Here is a 25,478-nt window from a genome sequence, read left to right as displayed (position 1 = left end):
CGCCAGTAGCCTGAGGGGGTTGCTTAGGAAAAAAAGGGTTTGGGGCTGCTTCCTCTTCGCTCTCCTCTTGCATTAACAACGCACGTAGCCTTACGTATCTTACTAAGTTCTTACAAACCATTTATCCCACTATCAGTGAAACACTGTCGATGTCCCGAGAGAGAGAATATATATCGATGGGTCCCAGTCTAGCGCTAGTATTAAAGAAGAACTAAGCAACTTGTTTACCTTAATAAATCCTTTTCGTAGTCCCTCTGGGGGTAATACAAGTGTTAATGGGATGATTGGGGGTATTTTATTTCCCCCTGGTGTCTCTGGCCAGAAAACCACCCTTGCAACTTCCCTGCCTACGGGTCGGAGGCGCAATACACAATAATAGAATCACAAAGAAGAAGCTAACAGGCAAAGCTAACTGTGGATTAGCGCCACTTTAGCAGTGTTTACAGCCAAGTCTTTTCTGTCAGCGTAGTATTTACTCTCACAGTGCTGCTTTAAAAAGAGTGCGGCAGAAATGTGTTCAAAACACACATCCTCGTCTTTGAATTGTCCCTCCCAAAGATAACCTTAAATATAGTGGTGTACCTTAGTTAATATAATTTAAATTCTGGTTACAATCATCGAAATATAATACAGTATGTGTGTCGTACTTTCTGGCCAGGAAGCCTCTGGCCTGGGCTTGGAAAGCGATAATGATGACAGTGATCTTCAAGTCTCTCTCCTCCTCAAGCTGCGCCAAGACTCCGGTCCTGAAGAAGATCTTACTCTGTCCAATCCGGTACAGGTTTGGGTCCAAGTCCAGGTGCTTAATCTAAACATAAACAGTATCGAAAAAATAGGATAACGTAAGCAAGTACATCAAGTTTTTGTAAAGGTTGATATTTGTCATAGTTTACCATGATGCAGCAAGCTTGTTTTCCATCCATGAAGCCCTTAGGAATAGCACTTGCAGCGAGAATCTCGTATCTAAAAGTTGGGCAAGTAGTAAGGGACAAACGCAGATACAAAAAATGTATTGTACATCATTTTAAAATGTCCGACTCACCGCTGGCGGAATTCCTGGAACACGATTCGATTCGGGAATCCTTGTCGACAAATCCTGATCCCTTCCAACACGCCGTTACACCTCAGCTGCTCCAGGACCAAGTGAGCATCCAACTTCCCCGCCTAAACAACAAGATCACCATCAAGACAACACATTTACAAAGTAGTTTTTCGTTTATTTTCATGGGCTCGTCTGACTGTACCCTCTTCTCGTGGTTGGGGATGATGCACCGGACAAAGTTGGGCTGTGTGTTGTGCAGGGTGGTCATGAGTTTTGCCAGAGACTCCTTGTAGAGCTGCCCCACGGTTCGAAACATGCCCTTCTTCGTCTTGGAGGCACTGGGCATCGAGCTGTCAGTCATCTTGGCGATCGTGTCCAGACCGACCACTCTGTCAGCTGCAATTCACGACACAACTTGATGCCACAGTTTCAGATGGAGGGAAGAATCCTACATACAGTCGTAACTCTTTTGGCAAGAGGGCTAAGAATTTAGAATGAAAATGATGTAACACCGTCAGCCATAAACCAGATCAAAACATCTGCATTTAGTTAAAAGGCAAATCCTCCCATGTAATTCTGGCCTGTCTTTCATCTTATTTTTAAACCACACACATACATGAACATATGGCTGTCACCAGGGCTGGACTGGCCATCGGGAGAATCGGGAGTTTTCCCGGTGGGCCGACGTACTTTTCGGCCGGTTAGGCCAGTCAGATCGAGACAAGGCCCGTAATACCTTACACTGGCCCACAATTAGCGGGAAAAGCCATTAGAATCTCTATCATTACATAGATGCAATTACACAATTCCTCCAATAAAGGGATGTGACGCCTTTTAAACCCTTTTGGTGGCATGCTTTCTTGAGTTATAGTTCACTGACTTAGTGCACGCAGTTTGGAAATCTTCTAGTTTCCATTGAAAGGATTTACAATGTTTAGCCTTTTTGGGACTTCTATTTTCACTACACACCTCTCTAACTCCGTGGTGAGTTTTACCATTTCATCTTCAATCTACAGTGGGATCATTTGGTTGGTTTTGAGAAGTTTATTTGTGTTGCAGTTGCGAGAGGAACTTCATTAACGGAACACACATTTTAAGATTGTTAAGTAATTTTACAAAAGTTCCATCAAGTTGTAAATGAAAGATTAAAGTGTCGAGTGCTATGATGTGTTAGCTTGAATTCTGCAGAAACAACATGCAACTATTGTCCTCGATTCGTAGCTTGTACTGTTTTAGTTAAAGTCAAGGGCTTATTGTTTTGCTCATCACCTCGACTATTGTATTGAATATGACTGTTTTTTTTTTTTTAGCGGGCAAGTCTTGACCCAAAAGTCCCGGGCCGATTTTTTCTGCCCGTCCAGCCCTGGCTGTCACTTCCTTATAATATGATGTGCACTTAAAATAAATATAAAGTTTAAAGTCTTACTGTCTTTCCATAGTTCTTGCACAAACTGGCTTGAAGAATTGCTGAGCAGCGCAGTCACATTGTCATTCAAGGGGTCCATGTTTTTAGTCAGCCAGGCCGTAGCATTGTAGTCCACCTAAAGTCAATAATCATATATTAGGATTATATGAATGGCAATATTGGACTGTATTGAAACTGAAGCCTGAATCCAAGTCTTCAGTGTTCAAGTCCAAGTCTGTGCCTCACAAACCTCAAGTTGAGTCACTGCCCTTACACTCACAAATCTGAGTCTAGTCCAAGTCGTTAGTCTTTAGTCGAGGTGTGAAGTACAACATCTCTGCCCGATACTTACTCTCCCGGCGTAATGAAAGAGGGAGAACTCCGTCTTGTCTTTGAGCTGTTTGGGTTTGGAAAACTTCACATGATTTTCTTGTGTTTTTACAAGCTTTTCCACAAATGACACGTCGGTAGCTTTGGGGAACCAGCACTCTTCGTCCAGCAGGGCCAGGACACCTGGAGGGTTGTTCTGCGCAAAAATATCAAAAGGACAATCAGCACATGCAATTTGCATTTATATTGTAGAACTGTAGTGTAAGCTTTACTACAAGGAGTATATTTCCTATCCTGTTCCTACTGCTAATGAGAGGTCTGTTCCTGTTAGCCAGGCATACTCAGTTACCGCACCCCTAACGACATTGAGATGATTTGATTGGATGATTAGAGTTTGCATGTTCGTCCAAGGTCTGAGTGGTTTTCCTCTGCATGCTACTCCGGGCTACTTGGCCCAGCTTGGTAGTGCAGACCAAACCTAGGTATAGATCTGCAAATGGGATCCCAAGTGCACCAATGTGGTCACACACTGTGTCTGACAGGGCGTCCCAACAGCTTAGAGCGATGGGTTAATTTTTCAATGGATACAGTAGCTCTACTTTACTAATAGCCTTATACTGTAAATGAAAAAACAACAGCAAAACTAAAGCAGCCCTATCTAAACATAGCTCAATGCAACAGTGAAAGACATTTCATCTTTTTAATTTTTATGGTAGTCTGTCCTGCTTCACTTCGCCATGTGACAAAAGTGACAACATGTAAAAAATTGAGAAGTTCAGCTTCAAACTTGACCCAAACCATGCAGTAATTCTACTGTCACCACCATCCAGAGCCTTTACCTCACCTTCACTACCACCAGGAAAGGACAATTTGTCTTTCTGCTGCACACCAAAACTCAGTAACCTGTCTCCAAGTAAAACGCCATTGATAGTTTACCGGTCTCTCGATGAGCTCGATGCAGGGCTGGAGGTCCAGGCCGAAGTCGATGAAGTTCCACTCGATGCCCTCTCTCTGGTACTCCTCCTGCTCCAGGATGAACATGGTGTGGTTGAATAACTGCTGCAGCTTCTCATTGGTGTAGTTGATGCAGAGCTGCTCAAACGAGTTGTCCTGTAGATGAAAGAAATGGTATGGCAACACCGGTATTAGTAAATAAGGTAGAATGATTTGGGGAAAAGGAAAAGTTCTCAGTGCACAGGAGCATTAATGGTTGAGAGACAAACTGCTGAACTAAAGCAAAAACGATCTACTTTATTTGCTTAATAAAACTGTATTTTTTCCACATCTCACCAATGCGTTTTCTTCTACGGTTAACACAGTAAAGAAAACAAACAAACAAGCATATTATTAATGTATCTATACCTCAAAGATCTCAAATCCTGCGATATCCAGGATTCCCAGGAAGGAGGCGCCCTGACGTTTGGTTTTGTCCAGGGCCTTGTTGACTCTGGCGAGGAGCCAGCGGAAAAGGCGCTCATAGATGGCTTTAGCCAAGGCTTCAATTGCAAAGTCAGCCTGGAATGAAGGCATCGTAGACCATAGGAGCAAATTCAAGTCAGTAACAATAACACAAAACAATCAATACTGTATATAATCTCACAACAAGCAACAGTTTAAGAGATTGTATTGTCACTGTCCTTCAAACGTTGCTTTGTATAAGAAAGTGAGTTCACATTCCTAACTACCACAACAAAAAGTATAAGATAAACATTTAAGTTTCACCTGCTCTTTGGTCTGAGCCTTCTGCACCACTTCTCGTCCCACTTTGATGCGAGGAGTGAGAATGGCTCGAGTGAAGTCCGTCACATTGATGCCCTGCAGGTGACACACCTTCTGGGCCGCTACAGACACCAGATTACTCATTAGATTTTCAAATCTTTATGAGCTAACATCAATATTTCATAAAGCACCGTCTTCCATAATGTTACTACCTGTGTTGTCCGGCATAGTAGCCTGCTCCTGGTTCCTCTCTTTATTGAATTTAATGTTTCCCAGCTGCATAACAGTGGAGCACACCTTCAGGATGTCTGAAAACAAAAGACAGGTGAGTTCACAGAAATCACAAATGCACTCACAAATTCATAGACCAGTGTGAGCGGACATTGTGGACATTGCAGTGGGGGAATCGTGTAAGCAGGCAAATGTCTGAACCAACAGAGCTGCTACTACAGGAAAACCCCTATTACTTACAGCCACACAGATCACAAAAAATAGCTGATCCCATTACCAAGCCTGTCCTCTTCTGAGATGCCCATGATGTTCATAGCCTCCATCGTCTCTTCGTACATCTCGTCGTCCTGCTGTCCCGTGATCTGCACGTGTCCCGCACTCAGGAAGCGGTAGTTACCGAACGGCTCAAGAAGAAGCTCCTCTGAAAATACAACACACCAACGTTACATCCCCAAAAAAAAAAAATCCTGAAGAAAACTATAACACGAGACAACACTGATCTTCACAACATTGTCTTTTATGGGCAGGATGTTCTTTAAAGGGACTATAAGGAGTTAAAAATGTTAAAATTAAGTATTTTCCTCCTCCTACATGTTGCAGCCATGTCCTAATGTGTAGAATGAGCTCAGACCTGTTCACCACAACTGCCTCTAAAATCCTGTACGGTCACTCAAAAATGTGTCACTTCGGCCCGAATTGCCGTCATGCACGAGCTTAATATAGAAGGTGCAGTTACACATATGGCCTGAGGTGGCAGTAGTGAGTATAAAATGGCGAACTTGCTTCCAGCCCCTTTAAAGGAGAGGAGGGGGCGGACAAGGGGTCTATGGTCAACAGACTGATTTGTGACTTTGTTGGATGTAAGACATTGTGGGAACCAGTCACTATAACTGATTTAATTCAACAATTTTGGATATCTAAAAATGCCACATGAATTTACACACATGGAACATTGTGTGTAAATTCAAAGTCAAACTGTGTGAAATAATTAATCTAAGAAGAGAATAAAATACAAGTGTTCTTGAGAGCGGGCTCGGCTCTTCTCAGACATGATTTGTAATTTGCTGGGAGCAGGACATCACCAGCTTATCTGCTTTAGTTTGACAATAGGAAGCCAAACACACAGCAAAAATAACATTGCTGGTGTCTAGCTGTTTGCCTGTTTGGTATTGATGGCATGTAATGTAATGTAAAGGCGGGGGGGTAAGGTATTAAAGATTCATTACACAACTTTTTATGCGAAAGAAGATGTTAATATTAATGCATATTTGACATTTCCGTGACCCAGTGGCTGTATGAGTGGTTACCATGACACCTTAACTTTCCATCCCAGTGGCCTCCAGGACGCTCCAGGAAGCTCCAGGAAGCTCCAGGAAGCTCCAGGAAGCTCCAGGAAGCTCCAGGTCACATTGTTTTTGAGGGTTTCTGGTAGGTTATCACTGCTGATGGATCTGTCTCCATGGTTACGTATACCTCCCATCCAGAAAACCTACCTAAGAAACCTGAAATAAAATGGGTCTTGGAGCGTCATAGAGGCCACCTGGTGGAAAGCAAAGGCACCAAGCTAACCATAACCACCGGGTCATAGAACAGTCAAATATGCACGAATATCAACTTCTTCTTTTTTTTAACATAAAAAGTTTCATGATTCACCTTTAAATATTTTTTTTCTTTATGTAGGATAAAATTATGTTTGTATTTGTGAAAAAAATGTGCCTGGTGCGTAAAGTTTGAGCTGTATTATGATCTGTTGATGTTGTGTAAGGTAAACTGAAAACTGAAATTGCCGATGTGACTATTTGAGTTGACCTTTTTCGTCATATACTGACCCCGAAGAATGGCCGTGACTGTGAAAGTACCCATTTTGTCACATTTTAGTTCGAAATTAGGTATAGTCCTTTTAACTGGGATTATCTATATATTGTTAAAGGGACTAGATGCAAGTTTGCCATTTTATACTCACTACTGCCACCTCAGGTCACACGTGTAACTGCACCTTCTATATTAAGCTCATGCATGACGGCACTTTGGACCCGAAGTAACACGTTTTTGAGTCTTGGCTCATTCTACACATTAGGACATTGTTGGAACATGTAGGGGTAGGAAAATACATAATTTTAACATTTTTAAACTCTGTATAGTCCCTTTAAAGCAGTACTAAGTAACTCTTCCCCCTAGAGGCCATAAGCGCAACTGCAGGTGTCGTAGCAAGTTACGATTTTTTAACTTATTAATTGTCTTTGAGAGTAAATACTACGCTGACAGGAAAGGCGAAGGGAGAGAGGGTGCATCCAATTATACAATGGAAACATTTTTTTTCACTCAAACTTAGCTGTAAATACTGTTTAAAGTGACATTAGCCCGCAGTTAGCTTTGCCTGTTAGCATGCTAGCTTCTTCTTCGTGATTCCATTAATGTGTATTGCTTTCTCCGGACCGGTGGCAGTCAAGTTGCAAACATGGTTTTCTGTCCAGAGACACCAGGGGGAGATGAAAGACCCTCCAATCATCCCATAAACACTTGTATTACCCCCACAGGGACTACGTAAAGATTTATTAAGGTAAACAAGTTACTTAGTACTGCTTTAAGATAATAATTACCAGTGTGTATTTTGTCTTACCCCTGTGTATTTCCTTAGCACCAGCGATCATGTAGTAGAAGATATGAAACGCTCTCTCTGTTTTTGCCTGACGGATGCACCGGGACTTCTCCAGCAGGTCTGAGGGCATTCAGCTGTTAAAGAGAATATAGAACAGGACAAATCTGGCCTCACAACTGAGATAAAAAAACAAACATGGCACAAAGCAAATGATTAGGTTTTAGTATAATGTCACTGAGGAGGATACAAGTCTCAACATTGGCTCCAACAATGTAGCCGGTCACATCAAAGTTAATGCGGATGAATTTCCCCTGCGAATCATAAACATATATATAGGCATTTTTTTCTTCAACTATATCTATGCTTTTTGTCCTTAGTGTTGAAAACCAATACTCACAAATCTGGAGGAGTTGTCATTTTTGATGGTCTTTGCATTTCCAAAGGCTTCAAGAATAGGATTAGCCTGCAGAAGCTGTTTCTCCAGCTCCCCCTAGTGGCAACAGTGACGCGCATAAACATGATCATCATTGAAATGCTCTGAAGTTTGTCCAAAGGATTAAAATAAAGTTAAAAAGCTAAAAACTTTGCGAGATTTAAGTAACATGAGGTCAGACTCAGCTGGCATCGAGCCTTAGAATTCCCATCGGACATTTTTCAAACGAGATTCAGGTTGACTCAAATCTTTTGACTGTGCAGTGGATTCAGTCTTATAATCATTATAATTTTATTATTTATCAATCTGACACTGAAGTAATACATTAAAAACAGCATCTTAAAAGCTTTGAATAAAATGTGTTGTAGTAAAATGATCATTTAGATTCAAAGCAATGACATCATTTTGTAACATCTGTTATAAATGTTTCTCATACAGCCAGAAAACTATATTTACAGAAACTGTTCCTTCAAGGGTATAAATATTTAAATGTAAAAACATAGGAATAGAGGAGTGTAATGAATACTTCCTGCACTGTAAATCATATTTCCAGAGTCAAAACCAGGTGAAACACACTGTACTGCGCCAACTCCCTTCACTCTATGTTGAACTAATCCATTTGATCAAAGAAACCTGTGCACCCCCTTATCAAGGTTAGTTATGGGACATCACAGCATCTTGACTTGTCCAAAACCTCAGCTATTCTCAGCACAGACGTGTAAAGCTTAGCAGTGCTAAAGCAACATAGATAGTTCATCTTCTAACAAGTGTTTTCACAAGGGTAAAAAGCTTAAGACAGAAAGGTACAGACCGGCAAATGAAGGCAGATCAGAGTTGGCAAAGCAGAGAAGAGTGGCACTGGTGGAAAAAGGAAATTTGGAATAGAATAAATGAAAAAGTGAAAAGGCAAAAGAAATTCGCAATAGCTGTTTGACAATATTCATAATGGCTAATCACACTGATATACACCAACATATGAGGCCACATAAGCAACACCCTAGTTCATTTTACTTTTTGTGACCACAGTAACTTTTTTCTGATCTTGTTGGGAAATCACTTAAAATAGGAGGCTACTATATTTTGACATGAGAAATAAGACTTGAGAAAAGGGAAGAAATAGAAGATAATATGGGAAATTCTGTCTCATTCTCAAGTTCTTACAAAGCTCAACCCCCTGATGCCAGGAGGCGGTTTCTAAAGGCTATGCAAATTTGGTAATTTTTTTGGGTCATTTCAATGCCTCCACTACAAAGAATGGCAATGTTCAGTTTAAATCACCTTGAATATACTGCAGAAAGTTATCTAGAAATGAGTGAAATTCTCTTGAAATAAGTAATTTGTCCAGAAATCTGTCCATGGTTCAAGTTTTTAAACACTAAAAATACACCCAAAAAACAAAAAAACATACAACACATCAAGTAAACAATAGCCTAATGAGATCTTTATTCTTAATAAGTGTAAAAACCTTCCCCATAGACCAATCTCTTGAATCTTGAATTAGTTACTCAAATCAAGGACAAAATGCACTTATTTCTACATTACTTTTTGCAATGTATTTCAAGCCTCTCAGAAGAAATAAAACCAAAAACATGATTTTGCTCAGTAAAAACTTGAATACAGATGTTTTCTTGGATAGTGTTCCACAAAATGGCTAATATGAATAACTACATTTGTAACTATTGCAGCATTACATAATATTAACGCTCTACACAGTCATCTTAAAGTCAAGTAAAGAGGTACAGATGAGGTCAGTGCTGTTGGACATTTTGAAAGTAGTTGTTTCATGCTCACACCGTGATCTGTGAGGAACACTTGCACTGCCAAAGAGGCCCCCGTCCCGCCTCGACTGGCAGTAGAAGTGTGTCCGAAAAACCAAAGTTCAGGACTAGGCCAAGACGACACCGGGCGTCCTAACTGAGGCACTCTCTCTCCTAAATGTGTCCGCTAACAGGGCATGCAGTCGAAAAATCAACGCTACAGTGGTGTCAGGTATGAAGACGATGATTTTCAATGTAACTCGAAACCGTATGTGTTTAGAAAAAAAACAACTCATCTTCATGCACTTTTTGAACCTAAAAACAGACACACGTAAGCACCACACAAAACACACGCCAGGCTATTACTCACGTAGGCAAACTGTGATCCTGATTGTTGCTATTTGGAGGAAACGGCGATATACAGAGTTAAACTTGTCTCTAACACACATTGATCACCTCCTTCGTAAGTGCGAGGAAAGTGCTTGATTATATTGCTTTGCTGTAAATGTTTTTGAGAGACTTACCGCGCTGCTGTCCTTCTTCCCTTTGTGCGAAGAGGCCACGACAGCCAGATACTGGATCACTTTCTTGGTGTTTTCAGTTTTACCTGCTCCAGACTCTCCACTGGACAAGAAGACAGTAGAAATGTTATGCAATTACAGGCAAAATATTGGATTGATTACACGAAAAGATGAACCCTTTTCATTGAACCTTTAACCCCCAGCCTTAAAGGAATAGGCCACCGTTTTTACATACTGAGATCTGCTCTTACCTCACTTTAGCCAAGTTAATATATCCCCGTCTGGTCTTTGTCCGTGCGCTCTGCCAGGCAAATGGAGCACATACGCAGCCTCTCCCACATGTCATATAGCTCCAAAAAAGCTCACGATAGAAGCTACCAAGCTCTTCCACGTGTTCCCTATTTAAATAAAGTTACGTGAAGTCTTTAGGAGTTACTGCGCGGACGTTTTGCTCCTCGTATCATTACGCCTCACAATATAGTCCCCCTTTTTATCTGCTTATAAAATCGACACGTTACATTTCTGTGTAAATATACTTCGCATGAAAACACTTCACGTAACTTTATTTAAATAGGGAACACGTGGAAGAGCTTGGTAGCTTCTATCGTGAGCTTTTTTGGAGCTATGTGACATGTGGGAGAGGCTGCGTATGTGCTCCGTTTGCGTGACAGAGCGCACGGACAAAGACCAGACGGGGATATATTAACTCGGCTAAAGTGAGGTAAGAGCATATCTCAGTATGTAAAAACGGTGGCCTATTCCTTTAACCAAGCACATTTTCTCCAGTTCGACTCCAACCAAATCTAAAAACTCCTCGAAAAGAGCGTAAAAAATGAGATGTAAATGTAGATGAAAAAGCAGCAAAAAAAAGCAGCAAAAACGCAACAAAACATTCAACAAAAAAGTGATGAAAAACACAGCAAAAATACGACGAAAAAGTGACGACAACACAAGGAAAAATTAATTAAATTATTTTTATAAGTCTTCGCTTTCAAATGAGGCGCTACACTGGATTATAGGCTGTGATCTCCAGTCTTTTAGATTTGGGAAAAGCTGAGAAAATGTGCTCGGTTAAGGTGGGTGGTAAGAGGTTTTAAATTGGGTTAAATCGTCATGGAAACTGACTGGAGACTTTACGCTTTGGACAGGTTGTTTTTTGCGTGAGAGAAATGCTAAATTACAACTGTACATGTCGATATAGTATGTTTATGCAGCTACTATGCATGTGCGACAATGAATATGATAATTATGAGAAAACAGGTTTATTTAATATATGTTTTCTCTAAATTTGTTACATCCTTAGAAACCTGCTTTAATTGGCCCTGTAAGTGTATCTTTCAAACTGAGCTCAAATATAAATAGCCACCCCTCTGCATACCCCGCAGAACACAGATGTATGCAGTGCTATGACGTAACTAATGAGTTCAGAGTCCGAGCAACAGTTTCTAACTTCGATCAAACAAATCGAATCGAACCCCATCAGTCCTGCACACACAGATCTGAGGACAGTCCATAAAAGGCCCGGGACGCTCTCAGACACTGCAGACATTCACACTGCTCCTGTAACCAGACCACAGATATCAGTGCATTACTGTAAATCACATCCTCTCCTCCAGATGCCCTGTTTTAGGATCTCGTCATTTAGACCAGATTTGAAATAAATGTGACCTGTTTTCGCATAATCGTCAAATTCATCATCCCACATCCATAGAAGCTACGTAAACATACTATATTGAAGTGTACAGTTGTAATTTGGCATTTCTCTCAAGCCAAAAAAACAACAACACCTGTCCTAAGTGTAAAGTCTCCAGTCAGTTTCCATGACGATTGAACCCAATTTAAAGGACTGTATATAGGAAAAGAAGAACCTCCTAAGACACCATCCCTCATAAAAACGCAGACTGATTCAAAAACAGGGGGAGACAAAGAGCGACAGAAGGAGCGAGAGAGAAAAGGAGAAGGGGCAGTCAGACAGAAAGAGAGCGGGACACACAGAAGCTGCAGCTCATACATGACATTCCATGTTCTGCTCAAATGTTTCTGCCTTATAAGGCTCCAGCTGCAGCTCAGACTAAACCATCAGCCTTACACAAAAGCAATGACTTTAACGTGACAATAATTACTGCTTCGTTCGTCAAACTGATCCTGCTCTGACCAGCGTGAACCTCTTCCACTGAGGAAACACTCAGGCCGTGTGGAGGGGGGTAAAATGGTCAAAAATATTCTGGTGTTTATCTGTTAGAAACATGGACACATCAAGGTCCACCATGCACTTCCTGACTTTTCTCAGCACTACTTCCTTCCTACATTTCCCACTAAGACAAATATAGAGTAATCCAGTTTCATAACAAGTGGACTGCGCAGTTTCAAAGTTTCATTTAAGAAATCAAGATAATTCACCTATTAATAACCCTATACCCAAATCTGAAACTGCTGAAATTGCAGAAGCTGTAGAAATGGCTGAAAGACCTGAATGTACCTGAAGTCCTATTAAAATGAATGGGCCTATTAAAATGAATGGGCAGAATTTCCTATACAAATGAATGGACAGAATTCCCAATCCCATAGAAACAAACTGGAAAATTGCAAAAGAAATTTTGCAATTTGCAATGCAGAAAATGCAGAGAAAAACTGCTGAAAACCATGAATTTGCGGAAGCCCCATGATAAGTCACTGGGGAAAAAACGGAAATCTAAAAGATTACAGCCTATAGGCCAGTGTAACTCCTCATTTGAAAGCTAAAACTTACACAACTCCTTTAAACTGATCTTTTTCCTTGCATTTTTGTTGCGTTGTAGTCATTTTTTTGACATTTCTTTTCATTGCTTTTCTGTCACTTTGTGGCCACTTTTCTGTTAATCTTTTGTGGCATGTCTGTCACTTTTTTGTAATATTTGTGTCACTTTTTTGTAATATTTGTGTCACTTTTTTGTAATATTTGTGTCACTTTTTTGTCTCATTTTCGTCACATTTTATCTAATTTTTGTCACTTTTTTGTAATATCTGTGTAACTTTTTCACAACATTTTGTCACTTTTTTGTCTCATTTTCGTCGCTATTACCTTGCTACTTTTTTCAAGAAGCTTTTCGATTTGGGCAAAGACAAACTGGAGAGAATGTGCTCATTTCAGGTGGGGGTTAAGAGGATAACAAGCCGAAACTTTCTGTAAACAACCGGGTTAATTTTGAAAACCTTTGCTACGATGGAACACTTCCTGGACAACTGAGAGCTTACACAGCCAGGCACAATCAGTCAACATTTATGTGGTGAAAATGAGAAACTCTAAACTTTTCCACTTACACAAAAGAGAAATAACTTCTATCGATTGCGCATTCAGCCCCCAATCGTGTAAGTAATTCACCATGAAGACAGCTGTTCTTGGATGTCTGACGCCTGAGTCATCGCTCTCAATAATCACTTTAAAGTAAATAAATAAACAACAGTGAGAGCAATCGTTTGGGAGTCTTATCTGGTTCTCTCATGAGGATACAGGGCTGACTTCCTGACCCAAGGGTTTGAGAGGGCACCAAGGCCTGAGTCCACTGGATCTCTGCCAACGCATTCATCCAGGCTTTTGCTTAACACTCAAATGCAATATGATTCATGCTGTCGACACCATTACTTCACTGCCAGTCTTGTGTTACTGTTTTGTGCGGCTGCTTAACGGAGTATGTCGTACTGGCTGTGTGCAAAATGTTACGCAACTTGAAGACAGAACGGCCGGTGATGAAGCGGCAAATGATAAGAAAATTAAAACTTACGTGCAAAGGATGGACTGGTCTTCACGATCTGTAAAAGAACACATAGCTTTGCATTAGTTTACGTCACATCTATTATGTTTGAGGCTAAATGACTTAATATGATACATGATGCTAAATGATTTAATAAGAATATTTCTGCCCTTGTTGTAATTTGTCTAGAAGAAACTTTAAAGTTGTCTGTGTTGGTATTTAAACCTCTTAACCCCCACCTGAATCGAGACCGTTTTCTCCAGTTTGGCTTTACCCAGATCTAAAAGCTTCTTGAAAAAAAGCAACGAAAATGAGATGAAGACGAGGATAAAAATGCATCAAAAGAGCGACAAAAACGTGACACGAAACACAGCGAAAAAGCCACAGAAGAGCGACAGAAAAGTGACAAAAAAGGGATAAAAAAAAGTGACAAAAAGTGATGAAAATTAGACAAAAATGTTTGACGTAAAACAAAAAAGTGACAAAAAGTGATGAAAATTAGACAAAAATGTTTGACGTAAAACAAAACAAAAGCACAATGAAAAAAAAAAACGGAAAAAAAAAAACGCGGTTACAACGTTTTTGCCACGTTTTTGTAGTTTGGTTGCATTTTGCTATTTACTACGATGTAACTGTAATGAAGCCGCAAAAATGTGACCAAAACATGTCCAAAATGGGCCAAAAATGGGATAAAAACACAGCGAAAAAGCGACAAAACTTGATTAATGACGAAAGAGCTTAGGCCTTAGCTTTCAAGACGTGACACTGGCCTATTCTGTAACCTTTTAGATTTGGGTAAAGCTGAACTGGAGAAAAAGCACTTGGTTGTGGTGGGGGTTAAGTTTAATTTCTACTGAATTGAAGCAGCGTCTAAGAAAACAAACCCCTTCCGCCGATGTTTGTTAAATCCTGAGAAATAACTAAGTACAATCCTCCTGGGACAACATGCTCAGTCCATGTAAGGCCATTTGGTTAAATATATCCTTAAATTCAATGGGCCCCCGTCAAGTGAAACGGCCCACAAAGATAACATTGTTTAAAGTTTAATTAAAATATATCGCATTACCCAGACCTGGGCGGCAAAGATTATCTCGTGTGGGAACTCAACAGCCTTAGTATTTCCTCTGCCGTGGGGGACGTTTTGTTTTATTCGTTTTGTCTCAACGCACAAAGAAAAAAGACAAAACTCCACCAAATAAAGGTGTGAAAAGTGCAATGTGATGCTCTTGTGTGTTTTTAAAGGGACACTGCGTAACATTTTGGACTATACTGTTGCCATCAGTGCAAAACACGCTCAGCTCAACACAGAAAAATGCTATTACTGCAGGGAAAAATCAAAGAATGGTTTTGGATGAGAATCTTACCTATTTTAATCTCAAATTCTACTGATTTTAGTCACATCTCCATGGAGACGAGCTGGAGACGTACCCTCTCCCGGTAAACTTACAGTCATGTCTTAGGAAAGCTGAGCCGCTCACAGCAAAAACACATGTTTGTTTGTACATTTATGAGGTATTTTTCCAATGATTAATTGATCTATCATATATATATGCTACTATTTCAATTTTATTTGTAAGTGAAAATCCTACGCGGTGTGGCTTTAAGTCACACAAGAACAAGTAAAGGACTGAGTTGGAAGTTATCTATGCTCTTGAAATAACCTGATTGTATATTATTGTTCATAGATCATTGAAAATCTTTGGCAGAGTAAATCAAATTATCTAATTGCAACAGAACAAGATTGTTTTCATGAGTGTCGCTGCCTGCAACTCCCCCTCCTCCATTCCTCCTCTGCATTTCCTAATTGAGGCCGAAAAGCAGATTTGATTAGGAGCGTGGGTGTAAAATTGTTGTCAATGTCCCAAAGATAACATTGCTAAAGCCAGCATTAGTCATATTTTGCAGATCACTGTTTTCCTTCCAAAGCGACAATGAAACAGTGAAATACAGTCAAATCACTGAGGCACTTCTTGGTTTTACCTTTTCCTGCATCAAAGGCACAAAACTACTGTGTTTAGCCACAGCTGGAGAGGGCAAAAAGAATCAGGAGAAAGTTTACCAGATTATGACGATGCTCCGGGTTTCAGTATTTTGCATTTAGCAGCATCAGTATTTTTTATTTAATTAGTTGAAAACGATGTGACATTTCAATTCAAATAAATGCAGTGGTAGAAGCACTCAATATTCTTACTGAAGTAAAAGTGCAGATACAGGACTAAACATGTACTTAAAGGAGCTATACCTGATTGTACAAAAAAACAGGGTCACTCAAATTTCAAATTGCTATTTTTTGGTCCAAACTCATCTCAAACTTTCCTAATGCATTTACAACATCAACATTTGTCACAGGGACTGAGTTTAAACCAGGTTTCACAACTTTCAGGGAGTAACTGTAAAAAATGCCTACTAGCCTGACATTTTATGACTGTTTAAAAGGCTTTAAAACCAGTGTTTTTTGGATAAATGTCTGCTTTTACCATATACTAAAGGACAAAACAAAATTTATTCTAATAACAGAAAATTAAAAAATCAAGGATAGCTCCTTTATGTAAAAGTATAAATGTATGAATTGTGAAATGTACTTTATAGTAAAAAGTAAAAGTATTTTAATCTAAACTAATAAACCACTAACTCAGGTCAAAAACAGGAACTAAACCAGGTCTAAACCAGATCTAAACAAGGTCTAAAGGAGTAAACCACCATACTAAACCAGTTCATCAGAAAATACTTTTACTTTTAACCCAATTTAAAAAAGTAGTGGAGTAGAAAATATACGGTCAATGGTATTCATCCTAAAATTTATCTAAGTAAAGTAAAAGTACCTATAATTTGTACTTTTTACTTTGTTACTTTCCACCACTGAAAAAATGTATAAAATTGTCATAGCAAAATAGTTGGAATTACCAAGTACAAAGTCTGATGTGCAAATGCAAATAGTTTTACTGCAGTCTATTTTCTTTTATTACGTCCACAACATTTGAAATTAACTTGTCTGTCCACATTTCTGTTCAGATAACTGATTTCTGTTCAGTTATCTGAACAGAAATCAGACTGGAATCGGGTTAAGTGCTTTCTCACAACACTAATAAATATTTTCAAATTACAGCTGTTTGCCTTCTCCACCACAAATGATGCATGTCTAAACATCCACACAGCACTTGCAGCCTGTCTCCACCGTGTTTACTCTTTATAACAGAAATGGTAAACAACACAATGTGTGTACGTGCTACTAAACCCCTAATGTACACATATTGACACAAAGCTATATCCTTTGGGTTTAAGGTGCTTTAACAGCACTTAAACTGACATGCAACATCCTGGAGACCCTCTGTGCTGAGAGATATAGTTTCAAACTGATGTAATGGTTATATAAAGAAATGCCCCCCAGTGCAATGGGTTAAAAGGCTAATAAGGACCAGAGGCTCTGTACTAGGATGTGGATAAACAGTCAGAGATGAAGAGATGTCAGGGGGAGGTTAAATGGGACATATCATTTTTGGGCACAACATATCATCAACCCAAAACATGCACAATAAGATAAATCCTCCGGCTAGCAATACAATCCAATGTTCCCTTTGAGTCTCTAAAACCGAGCACAGTTTGACTAAAGGGAGCAAGAGGAGGCATTTGGAGACAGGAAATGTTTAACTGCTCTCCACCCAGACGTCAACTCCTCCGAGAGCTCATCCTCGCGTCGACAGGGGGCCGGGTGGGCACGACCCCGGGACACAGAGGAGACACTGCACACGATGGGAAACAAGCGGCCCTCAAACCACAGCCAAGAAGCATTTACAGTAAACACAAAGTCTGAAAAAAAGCACAATCAGCACCTACACAAGACGCGGCTTCCCAAATGGGCCAGAATCACTTTGAAAGATTCTAGATACTTTGTAGAGTTTGAGGGGACTGGATTTTGATTATGTCTACACTATAATTAAAAAAAGGTCTAAATCTATCAGCCAAAACCAAGATCCTTATTTAAGTGGATATAAAGACACATTTTTGCAGTTATGTTGATGTATGTATGACCCATGCATACATACTCTGTTATGAGCCATGTATGGTCCGGAGTACAGAGCTGAAGGTTTGGTCTATTGTGCATGTTCAGGGTTGAAAACCGTAAGGAAGCACCCATAGGAAACCTTCCTTGACATGAGGGGAACATGCTTCACACAGAAAAAAAAGCATTTCGGAAAATGATACATTTAACCATTCATTATGTTACATAGGCCAAGAGTGCAGTGAACACAGGGTAAAATATCTCTCCTAACTCTTCTTTTTATTATGTAGTAGTTTATGTGACAGAGTACCTTGCATCATGTTCCTGTAGGCGTTATCAGTGATGGAGTAGATGTGAGGAGGCACTTCATGCCGTTTCTTCCCTTTGTACATGTCGATGATCTTCTCTGAGTAAATGGGCAGCATTTTGTACGGGTTTATCACCACACAGAAAAGCCCCGAGTATGTCTGTAGGAGAAACATATGAAACATAAACACATGTAAGACCACTGCTTTTAAAATGCACTAAAAACATCGGAGACAGAGTAGCCAGTGCTTCTGCCGCTGCATGATCTTCATGTGTTACTGCGTGTTCTTTTTCTCTCTTTCCCATTTTTAGGATTCCCAGATGCACTTCTGCTTTACAGCACCGTAAACCATGGTCATAGGATGGAAATAACATGGTGACTAGGAATGAGAATGAGAGACGATACTGTGAATTTTGCAGCCCCTATTTCAATGTTATTACCAAGGAAATAAACATGCTTCCTGGGCATTCGCAGTCTAGGTTTAGGGTAAGGGTTATGACGAGTGATGACCATGAATAAAATTGCATGTGTCCTCTTTCCATGTAATCACTATATTATACATTAGGGTGGAAAGAGCATGATACCTATTACCTGCTATTACTGTTTTGTAAAACGAGGAGAAATGGTGAATCGATATCAACCACTGTTAATGTCTCTGTCTGCATTATATCCACCTGGCCACTGTCCAAGCAGTATTTCCCACTCAAGGCCTCAGTTACCCCTGACATAAATGGACATTCATGGTTATGACTATATCGAGGTAAACATTGGAACATACCGATTTATGGCCAAATAAATAGTGAACATTAGTACTATGATGATCATTGCAGAAGTTATGTTCTTTTTACTTGCATTACTTGCTTTGCTTTATCATTACAAAGACAGACCACCTTTAAACACCTGGCCAGAAGTAGAATATTCACGGCCTTTGGTTATAAATGATGAACATGCTCCCAGTGACCATGCTAAAAGGTGTTTAGGTGTTGTTTTAATCAAAGTGATGCTGAAGTTCAACCAGAAAGATTTAAATATTGCATATCAATACACTATATTCATTTAGTTAAAAGGTATCGGTCAAAATATAAATAAAAGACCCTCGAGCAAATGTAATTGGGGCCCACTGCTCTACTGGATAGATCATTTATCAGCCACCGTTTTTGTTTGGGGTCACTACAGTTACCCAATCACTTTATTATTTGCTGGAGGATGCACTTCCTGTCACAGACTGCCTGTGATTTGAGTGGGCAGAAAACAACAGTATTGTGGTCAAGCAGGGCTCGAATTGGCAGCCTCCCCATTCCCCGGCAAATGCTGCCCCACAGTTAAACCTCGGTGTTTAAGGTGCTATAAAGTGTATTTTGTTGAGTTTAGGTGTAAAACGTAACATTAGGAGTACTTTGTTAACACTTCAGAAGATGGCAACATTTAGGGACTTCTTCCAAACTCTGCCCCGATTGTACGAGTTAAACTTGAGGTAATACAGGGGTCATATGCGGCTGATACTCACATAGATGAGTCCAGAGAAGTACCTCTCCCTGAGGTTGTGCAGCACTGAGGCCTCGTTCAGGCAGGTCAACTCCGCCATGTCCTCAACTTTACTGAACTTGGGCGGGTTCATCTTCTGTATGTCGTCCTTATTAACTGTCGCCTTTTTGCCGTTGTCTGCCAGCTCCACCAGTACCTCATCACCGCGCTCCTCTTTGATGCTCGCCGCCTCGAACCCGTGCTTCTCTGACGGGATCCACACCAGTTTCCTGGCTGCCCAGTCCGCCTGCGCCATGGGGTTGTTCAGCATGTCCTTGTCGACGTAGAGGAACTTCTCATCGTCGGATGGGGCCTTCTTGGACATGTTGGATTCCGGTGAAGGACCAGCTGAAGAGCAAAATGATCATTATAAATATAGTAATAAATAGTATAATTTTGATTCTGTTTGGAATTGGAAAGCTGGGATTTGTTGAGTGCCCAGCTGGAGGTTTAGCCTCAATGCATGTTTTGTGTTGTTGTATCAAAAGGGAAAGAAAGTCAGCCAGACAAAGGGAGAACATGCAAACTCCACACAGAGAAATCCTACCTCCAACTGAAGTAGACAGTGCTAACCACTCCGCCAACATGATACAGTCACAATAGACACAATGATTTTTCACACTAGCTTCGCCCATACATTTAAACAAAAAGGTCTTGTGGGAAGTTGATATTAAAACCTCAATATTCAATACCAATTTTGATAACTTAATGCAAAAACATAGCATAAAGGCACACTGACAGAGAAGTCCTATTATACAGTGTGCATGTCAACAGCCTATAATACCTGGCAGTTTCTTGTCATACTTCTTACTAATCATGAATAATTTAAAAGAGACAGCAGAGAATCTATACATAAGCAAAATGAGTATCGAGTTCAGGAGGTAGGTTTAGTATAATAGTGATAAATTGTTTGTGATGAGCTAAGAGTTAACATGTTGGATCCTTTGGGAATTTTAAGGTCCTTCTCACAGACCTCCACCCTCCAACTACACTTTCACACACTCCACAAGAAACACACGTCATTTAGACACACAGCTTAAAGATGGGAATAGTTATATTGATCATTTCAATAGCTATAACCCATCTATTTTTGACAACTTTATCTGAAATCTCATAATGCTCTTATAGCAATTTGACCATTATGTAATAACCGACAACATCCATTTTTTCCCCCTGTCTTTCTCTACCCCTCCCTGTTTCTCCCTCTAGAGTCTTGAGTCTCGTGCTGCCATGACCATATATGGGCCCCTTCTCTGTAGCTGTGCTCTTTTGCGCGGACCTAAACAGCGCGGCGAGTCCACTCCCAAACAAAGACCTTATAGGGAATAGTATGTCTCTGTCTGCTCCGGAGTTTACTTCAAAATGATAACAGCAAGGCCCTGAGCCCGAGGGGGGGCCGGGGCTTCAGCGATCACACTGTAGTTTATATGGGCTTTAAAAATGAAACTGTCCAGGTACAAAAAAACAGTCAAATCATTAAATGGCTGCAAAATCAAAATTCAGTTCACTGCAGATTTTAAACTATATCTTCTAAACCAAAAACGAATGACATGCATTTCAGATCAGGGCTGTTTTACATAATAGAACCCCATTAACACAGGAGATATTGTTGTTTGCAAAGGATGTGGTACTTCTAAAATAATGCAGTCTTTATGATTTTACTACTTGGTACCAGTAAATAAGCAATGCATTTTGCAGCTTTATGTGTTCCAATGGTTCTTTGACTTTCCCTTCCAAGTACAACCTAAAAATATTTGGCTTTCTGTCCACGATCAGATCAAAACCATATCAATAAGTACAGAATTATAGGACCAGGTCTAAACCGGGTCTAAAATATGCCAAAACATTGCTCTTCCTGGTTGATATACAGACGTTATAGCTGCAAGTACAAGACAAAAAACTGAACTCTTGTCCACATGCTCAATGCAAACAAGGTGTATACTTTTTTTTCCAATATTAATGTGCAAAAAATGTGATATCATCCAAGTCTTCCCCATGACAACATCTTGATCAGTGATTAAATAATTCGGCCCCTCATTTAAGATTTTTACGTAACACCCGAAAAACAGCACCTGCTCTGCTCCGGCCCAGTGGTTTTAATAGAGCTCTGAGTCACACAGTAATAATCTGCCATGTTGGATTTACTTAGTGAAAAGCTGAGCGGTAATTGTGCACCACTTGGGTTTCAAACAGCTACTGCCTTTCAACATTTGAAACTGGCATTCGGGGCAATCGAGTGGGAAGTGGGAACCATGGAAAAACAAACCCCTTGAGAAAGTCTATAAACGCTCCCAGGGGATCTGTAAAACTGATGCAACAATGTATTAGAGGCAGTTAAACACGCAAAGCTAAGACAGAAGATGCTATGGATGAAATAAAGCAGGGGTTTGCTTTGTGACAAAAGTCCAGTGTAAAGTAAAACCCCACTTTCTCAGAATCCCAAAGTTGTACATAATATTTCACCTAAAAGTGGGTTTTGAGGGGAAATTTGAGAGGAATGGGCAGCATTTTACAGTACTTTAAGAGGTATTTGATCTCTGATGTGTGTAAATAATCTTTCTCAAACTCATCTGTCCTGGTTTAGCCCTAATTAAGTTGAAAAGAAATGCTTGAGTAAAGAAAAGTTGTAATTTTAGCTTAACTGTTTGACCTGTTGTTATTAAAAGCTGTCTCTTGAAGACTGAAGGAGCTCATATCCGTCATAATCAGTGGTCCTCAACTGGTGGAGCTTTGGCCTTTCCTAAATGACTGACTGACATGCCTGTAGATGAATTCTTTTGATATTTTTTGATAGAACTCTGGGGTCAGACCTGCAAAATGAAGTTAAGAGCCACTTCGTGCAACAGCCAATCACATGCACACTGCTAACCCTTTAAACTTTCAGAACGCCTTATCTTAATATTATCATCCAGCTTCCTCCTCTGCCCGCGAGTTGTGTCAACATGCCTCTGTAATCGTCCTGTCTGCAGAGCTGCCGACTGAAGTTGAAGGGATAACGGACCGAAACAGAGGGAAAAAAAGAGAAAAGACCACACTTTGAAGATGACAAAGAGAGAGGAGATTAGCGAGTCCACGAGGCACTGTTGTTCTTATGGATGAACGAACACATCGACTTCAACGGACACTAAATCTTCCTGTAAAATAAAATGTACTCCTGTAAATATGCTTTGTAAAAGTGAACAACACACAGTGCTTCGGAAAGTTTATAGACCGCTTTACCTTAGTCTGAAAGAAAAAATACACTGGATTCACTACAATGTAATGAAATGAACTAAAAAGTTAAACATATGCCATGGGGACAAGTACAAACATTTACAAAGTATTCAGATTCTAGACAACAATCACAGATTCAAACCTTTGCTCACATACAAGAACATTGTTAATAGAAGAGCATGAATACTTCCTGAACTGTGTAACAGCTTCCAAATCTATACGAGTCCCCTGCCAAAAATAATGAGCATGTCCCAAGCAATAATAAACATATTTTACTCATGAGACGAAGTGACCTTTCTATTTGTGGCCGACATGTAGGTCCTGTGAATGATTTTCGGTCATTTCCTCTGCTGGCAGTCCTCACAAACATACTTCCTGTTATAACTATGTTAATGAACCCCAGTGTGTTGAATTCAAGTACTGTGGATCATGATGAATAATGATCGCAATGATGAGAAGTGACAATGACTGCTCAATATAAGTGGAAATGTCCTGGCCTGGGATGGCTCTAAAAGCAAATGTCTCTAGGTCAATGTCACAATGTCAGACACACTACTTGACCCATGAAGATGAATTGACCTGTTCTCATCTATTATAATACAATAATAGACGTGGCTATGTGTAACCTAGTTCAGACTTGAGTGACAAAATCCCTGGTATAGGTAAGGATAGGTAAGTATAAAATCAGCCTATATCCACATTCACGGAAAGTGCAAAATAATATGTGCAAAGGCTTCAAAAACTCTGGAAAGCATAGCAACAACTACCTTAGAGAACTACCTTATCTCACAGAACCGTCTGACATGACCTTATTTGGAAAACAGGAACCTTAGTGGTCAATTAGACTGAAGATATTCGCTTTGAACTTCCTAGCGTTTAGAGAGTCTTATCAAGAAAAGACATCTGTAGAAGAATTTGACCTGGCTTTACGAAGATGCAGCTGAAGTGATTTTGCTGCTGAGGCACATACTACACAATGATCTCTATGCGACATTAGCCACTCAGCTTAGATCGATACTAGAAAAGTAAAGTGTACTCACACAATGACTGGACAATCCGCTCTGTGGAATACAAATTTGGATTTTAGGCTGATGTTTTGAGAAGCCCGGTTGTGAAGAGGTACTCCAACAAAGTAACAGTCCAAATGACCCCCGTCCAATTCAGAGACGTAGCATTTAAAGTGCGCCCTGTTGATAGAAAGAGGTGGAGCCGCGTGCTCTGCACAGGTCCGCGAGGACAGCAGCATCTGCAGGCGGAGGCAGCGGACATGCGCAGTGCGGCCCGCAGCAGGTTGGACACTACAGTGATGGAGAATAGGAGAGCGACGGGGAACTGGGCAAAAGTTATGGAAAAGTGCGTTTTACATGTACATCGGCTATTTACTAAATTAATCCATGTGAAAGAAAGATTTTTGGTGCTTCTGAAAATGTACACCGTGTGAGTTAAAAAACCTTGAATAGCAAATACTATGCGATATTGTGCATAAATAATTATCACATCATAATTGGTTAATGAATGGGAAAGCACAAACAAGAATGAAAGATTAAGATTAAGAATATTAAGAATAATAATGTCTCTTAAAATGCTTTTAAATGCTTGTTTTTATTTGCAATAAAAAACAAAAACAACAACAACACACAAAGGTTTAGAGCAGACAGGTATACCAGTGACGCCACAGTTCAAACAGCGCGTGGCACTGACTGTATGTTGGTCAAGCTCATAATAATCATAATTTATTACATTCTAAGTCGGAAGCTTTAGACTAAAAGTTATTTGCCAATGTTCAGGCCTGGACAAACTGGATAACTTAACAGTTCAGGGGGAAAAAAGAAAACACTTCTGACCTCAATCATTTTCAACAACATCTCCAAGTTTAAAGGGATGCTGTAGCCTTCAATCATAACTACAATCTGGATATTACATGTGTGTATAAAAGCACTAGTGTTTAGTTAAATAAAGGATGAGCCACATGTTTGACTATGAAAGTAAGGCCAGGAACACCCAGCTGTGATACTATGTATACAGCAAACCACAACTTCATCCCACTCCTCATAAGGAAACCTGCTGTCGCCCCCTGCGTAAAAACATCAAAAAGAGCCCTACACATAACTTATTATTCTCACAATAAAACTGTCGAGTTAAGTGCGTATACATCCCAGACATAGCCTACAGTATCTGCTGCTGCTATCACATTTCCCAAAAATCCTGCACCGTCCCGGGCCTGTTGCACTGCTCCTCTGCGCTGGAACTTCCTATATAAGGACACTCTTGTGTTTGTCGAAATAAATCAAATTGTTGGATGATAGTACAGGCCTGTTAAGTGCTGGTATGTGTGTGTGAAACTTAATGATGGACCAAAGACCTGCACAGTAACTGCATAAGAGCTACCTCTAAATGGCCAGCACTAAAGAGGAGCGACTGTGCTCTCCCAAATAAATGATCTTCTTCAGAGGTAATGTGGGACTCTTAGCAACAGCACTGGCTTCAAAGGGTAAAAATGTGCAGTTCACTAGTTCTTTTTACAATTATTAAAGAACAAATTGATTAATGCTGTTGATTCTGCGCTTGTTATCAACAATAACATCAAACAGCGTCCAGTAAAGAATTAAAGTAGCAGTTTAAACTTTATCATAAGTCAATGCAGGGTCTGAAATAAAGAAGGCAAC

The 25,478-nt window shown here is 40.1% G+C and overlaps 1 protein-coding gene across 4 annotated transcripts in view; it reads right to left on the bottom strand.

The window, feature by feature from the left end:
- Positions 1–23,986, bottom strand: part of myh11a (myosin, heavy chain 11a, smooth muscle) — a 33,444-nt gene extending 9,458 nt beyond the window's left edge. For 2 of the 4 annotated variants that reach the window (XM_079553560.1, XM_079553562.1), the window contains exons 1-20: positions 23,853–23,986; positions 19,583–19,947; positions 18,079–18,235; positions 13,799–13,826; positions 10,041–10,140; positions 9,887–9,913; positions 7,724–7,816; positions 7,574–7,637; positions 7,348–7,446; positions 5,005–5,148; positions 4,709–4,804; positions 4,500–4,618; positions 4,140–4,292; positions 3,714–3,887; positions 2,800–2,973; positions 2,469–2,583; positions 1,245–1,438; positions 1,043–1,164; positions 894–963; positions 648–808 (exon numbers count right to left, since the gene is read on the bottom strand). In XM_079553560.1, coding sequence (XP_079409686.1) covers positions 648–808; positions 894–963; positions 1,043–1,164; positions 1,245–1,438; positions 2,469–2,583; positions 2,800–2,973; positions 3,714–3,887; positions 4,140–4,292; positions 4,500–4,618; positions 4,709–4,804; positions 5,005–5,148; positions 7,348–7,446; positions 7,574–7,637; positions 7,724–7,816; positions 9,887–9,913; positions 10,041–10,140; positions 13,799–13,826; positions 18,079–18,235; positions 19,583–19,924 — 2,432 coding nt within the window. In that variant the 5' untranslated portion in view covers positions 19,925–19,947; positions 23,853–23,986. Of the gene's footprint in view, positions 1–647; positions 809–893; positions 964–1,042; positions 1,165–1,244; positions 1,439–2,468; positions 2,584–2,799; positions 2,974–3,713; positions 3,888–4,139; positions 4,293–4,499; positions 4,619–4,708; positions 4,805–5,004; positions 5,149–7,347; positions 7,447–7,573; positions 7,638–7,723; positions 7,817–8,570; positions 8,604–9,886; positions 9,914–10,040; positions 10,141–13,798; positions 13,827–18,078; positions 18,236–19,582; positions 19,948–23,852 lie in introns of those variants that run through there. The other 2 variants (XM_079553561.1, XM_079553563.1) reach the window with 2 other exon arrangements.
- Between the last annotated feature and the right edge of the window lie 1,492 nt (positions 23,987–25,478).

This window comes from Gobius niger (genome assembly GCF_951799975.1).
Source record: "Gobius niger genome assembly, chromosome: 3".
NCBI lineage: Eukaryota > Metazoa > Chordata > Actinopteri > Gobiiformes > Gobiidae > Gobius > Gobius niger.
The sequence above is the reverse complement of the archived record's forward strand: the minus strand, read 5'-3'. Positions and strand labels throughout refer to the sequence as shown.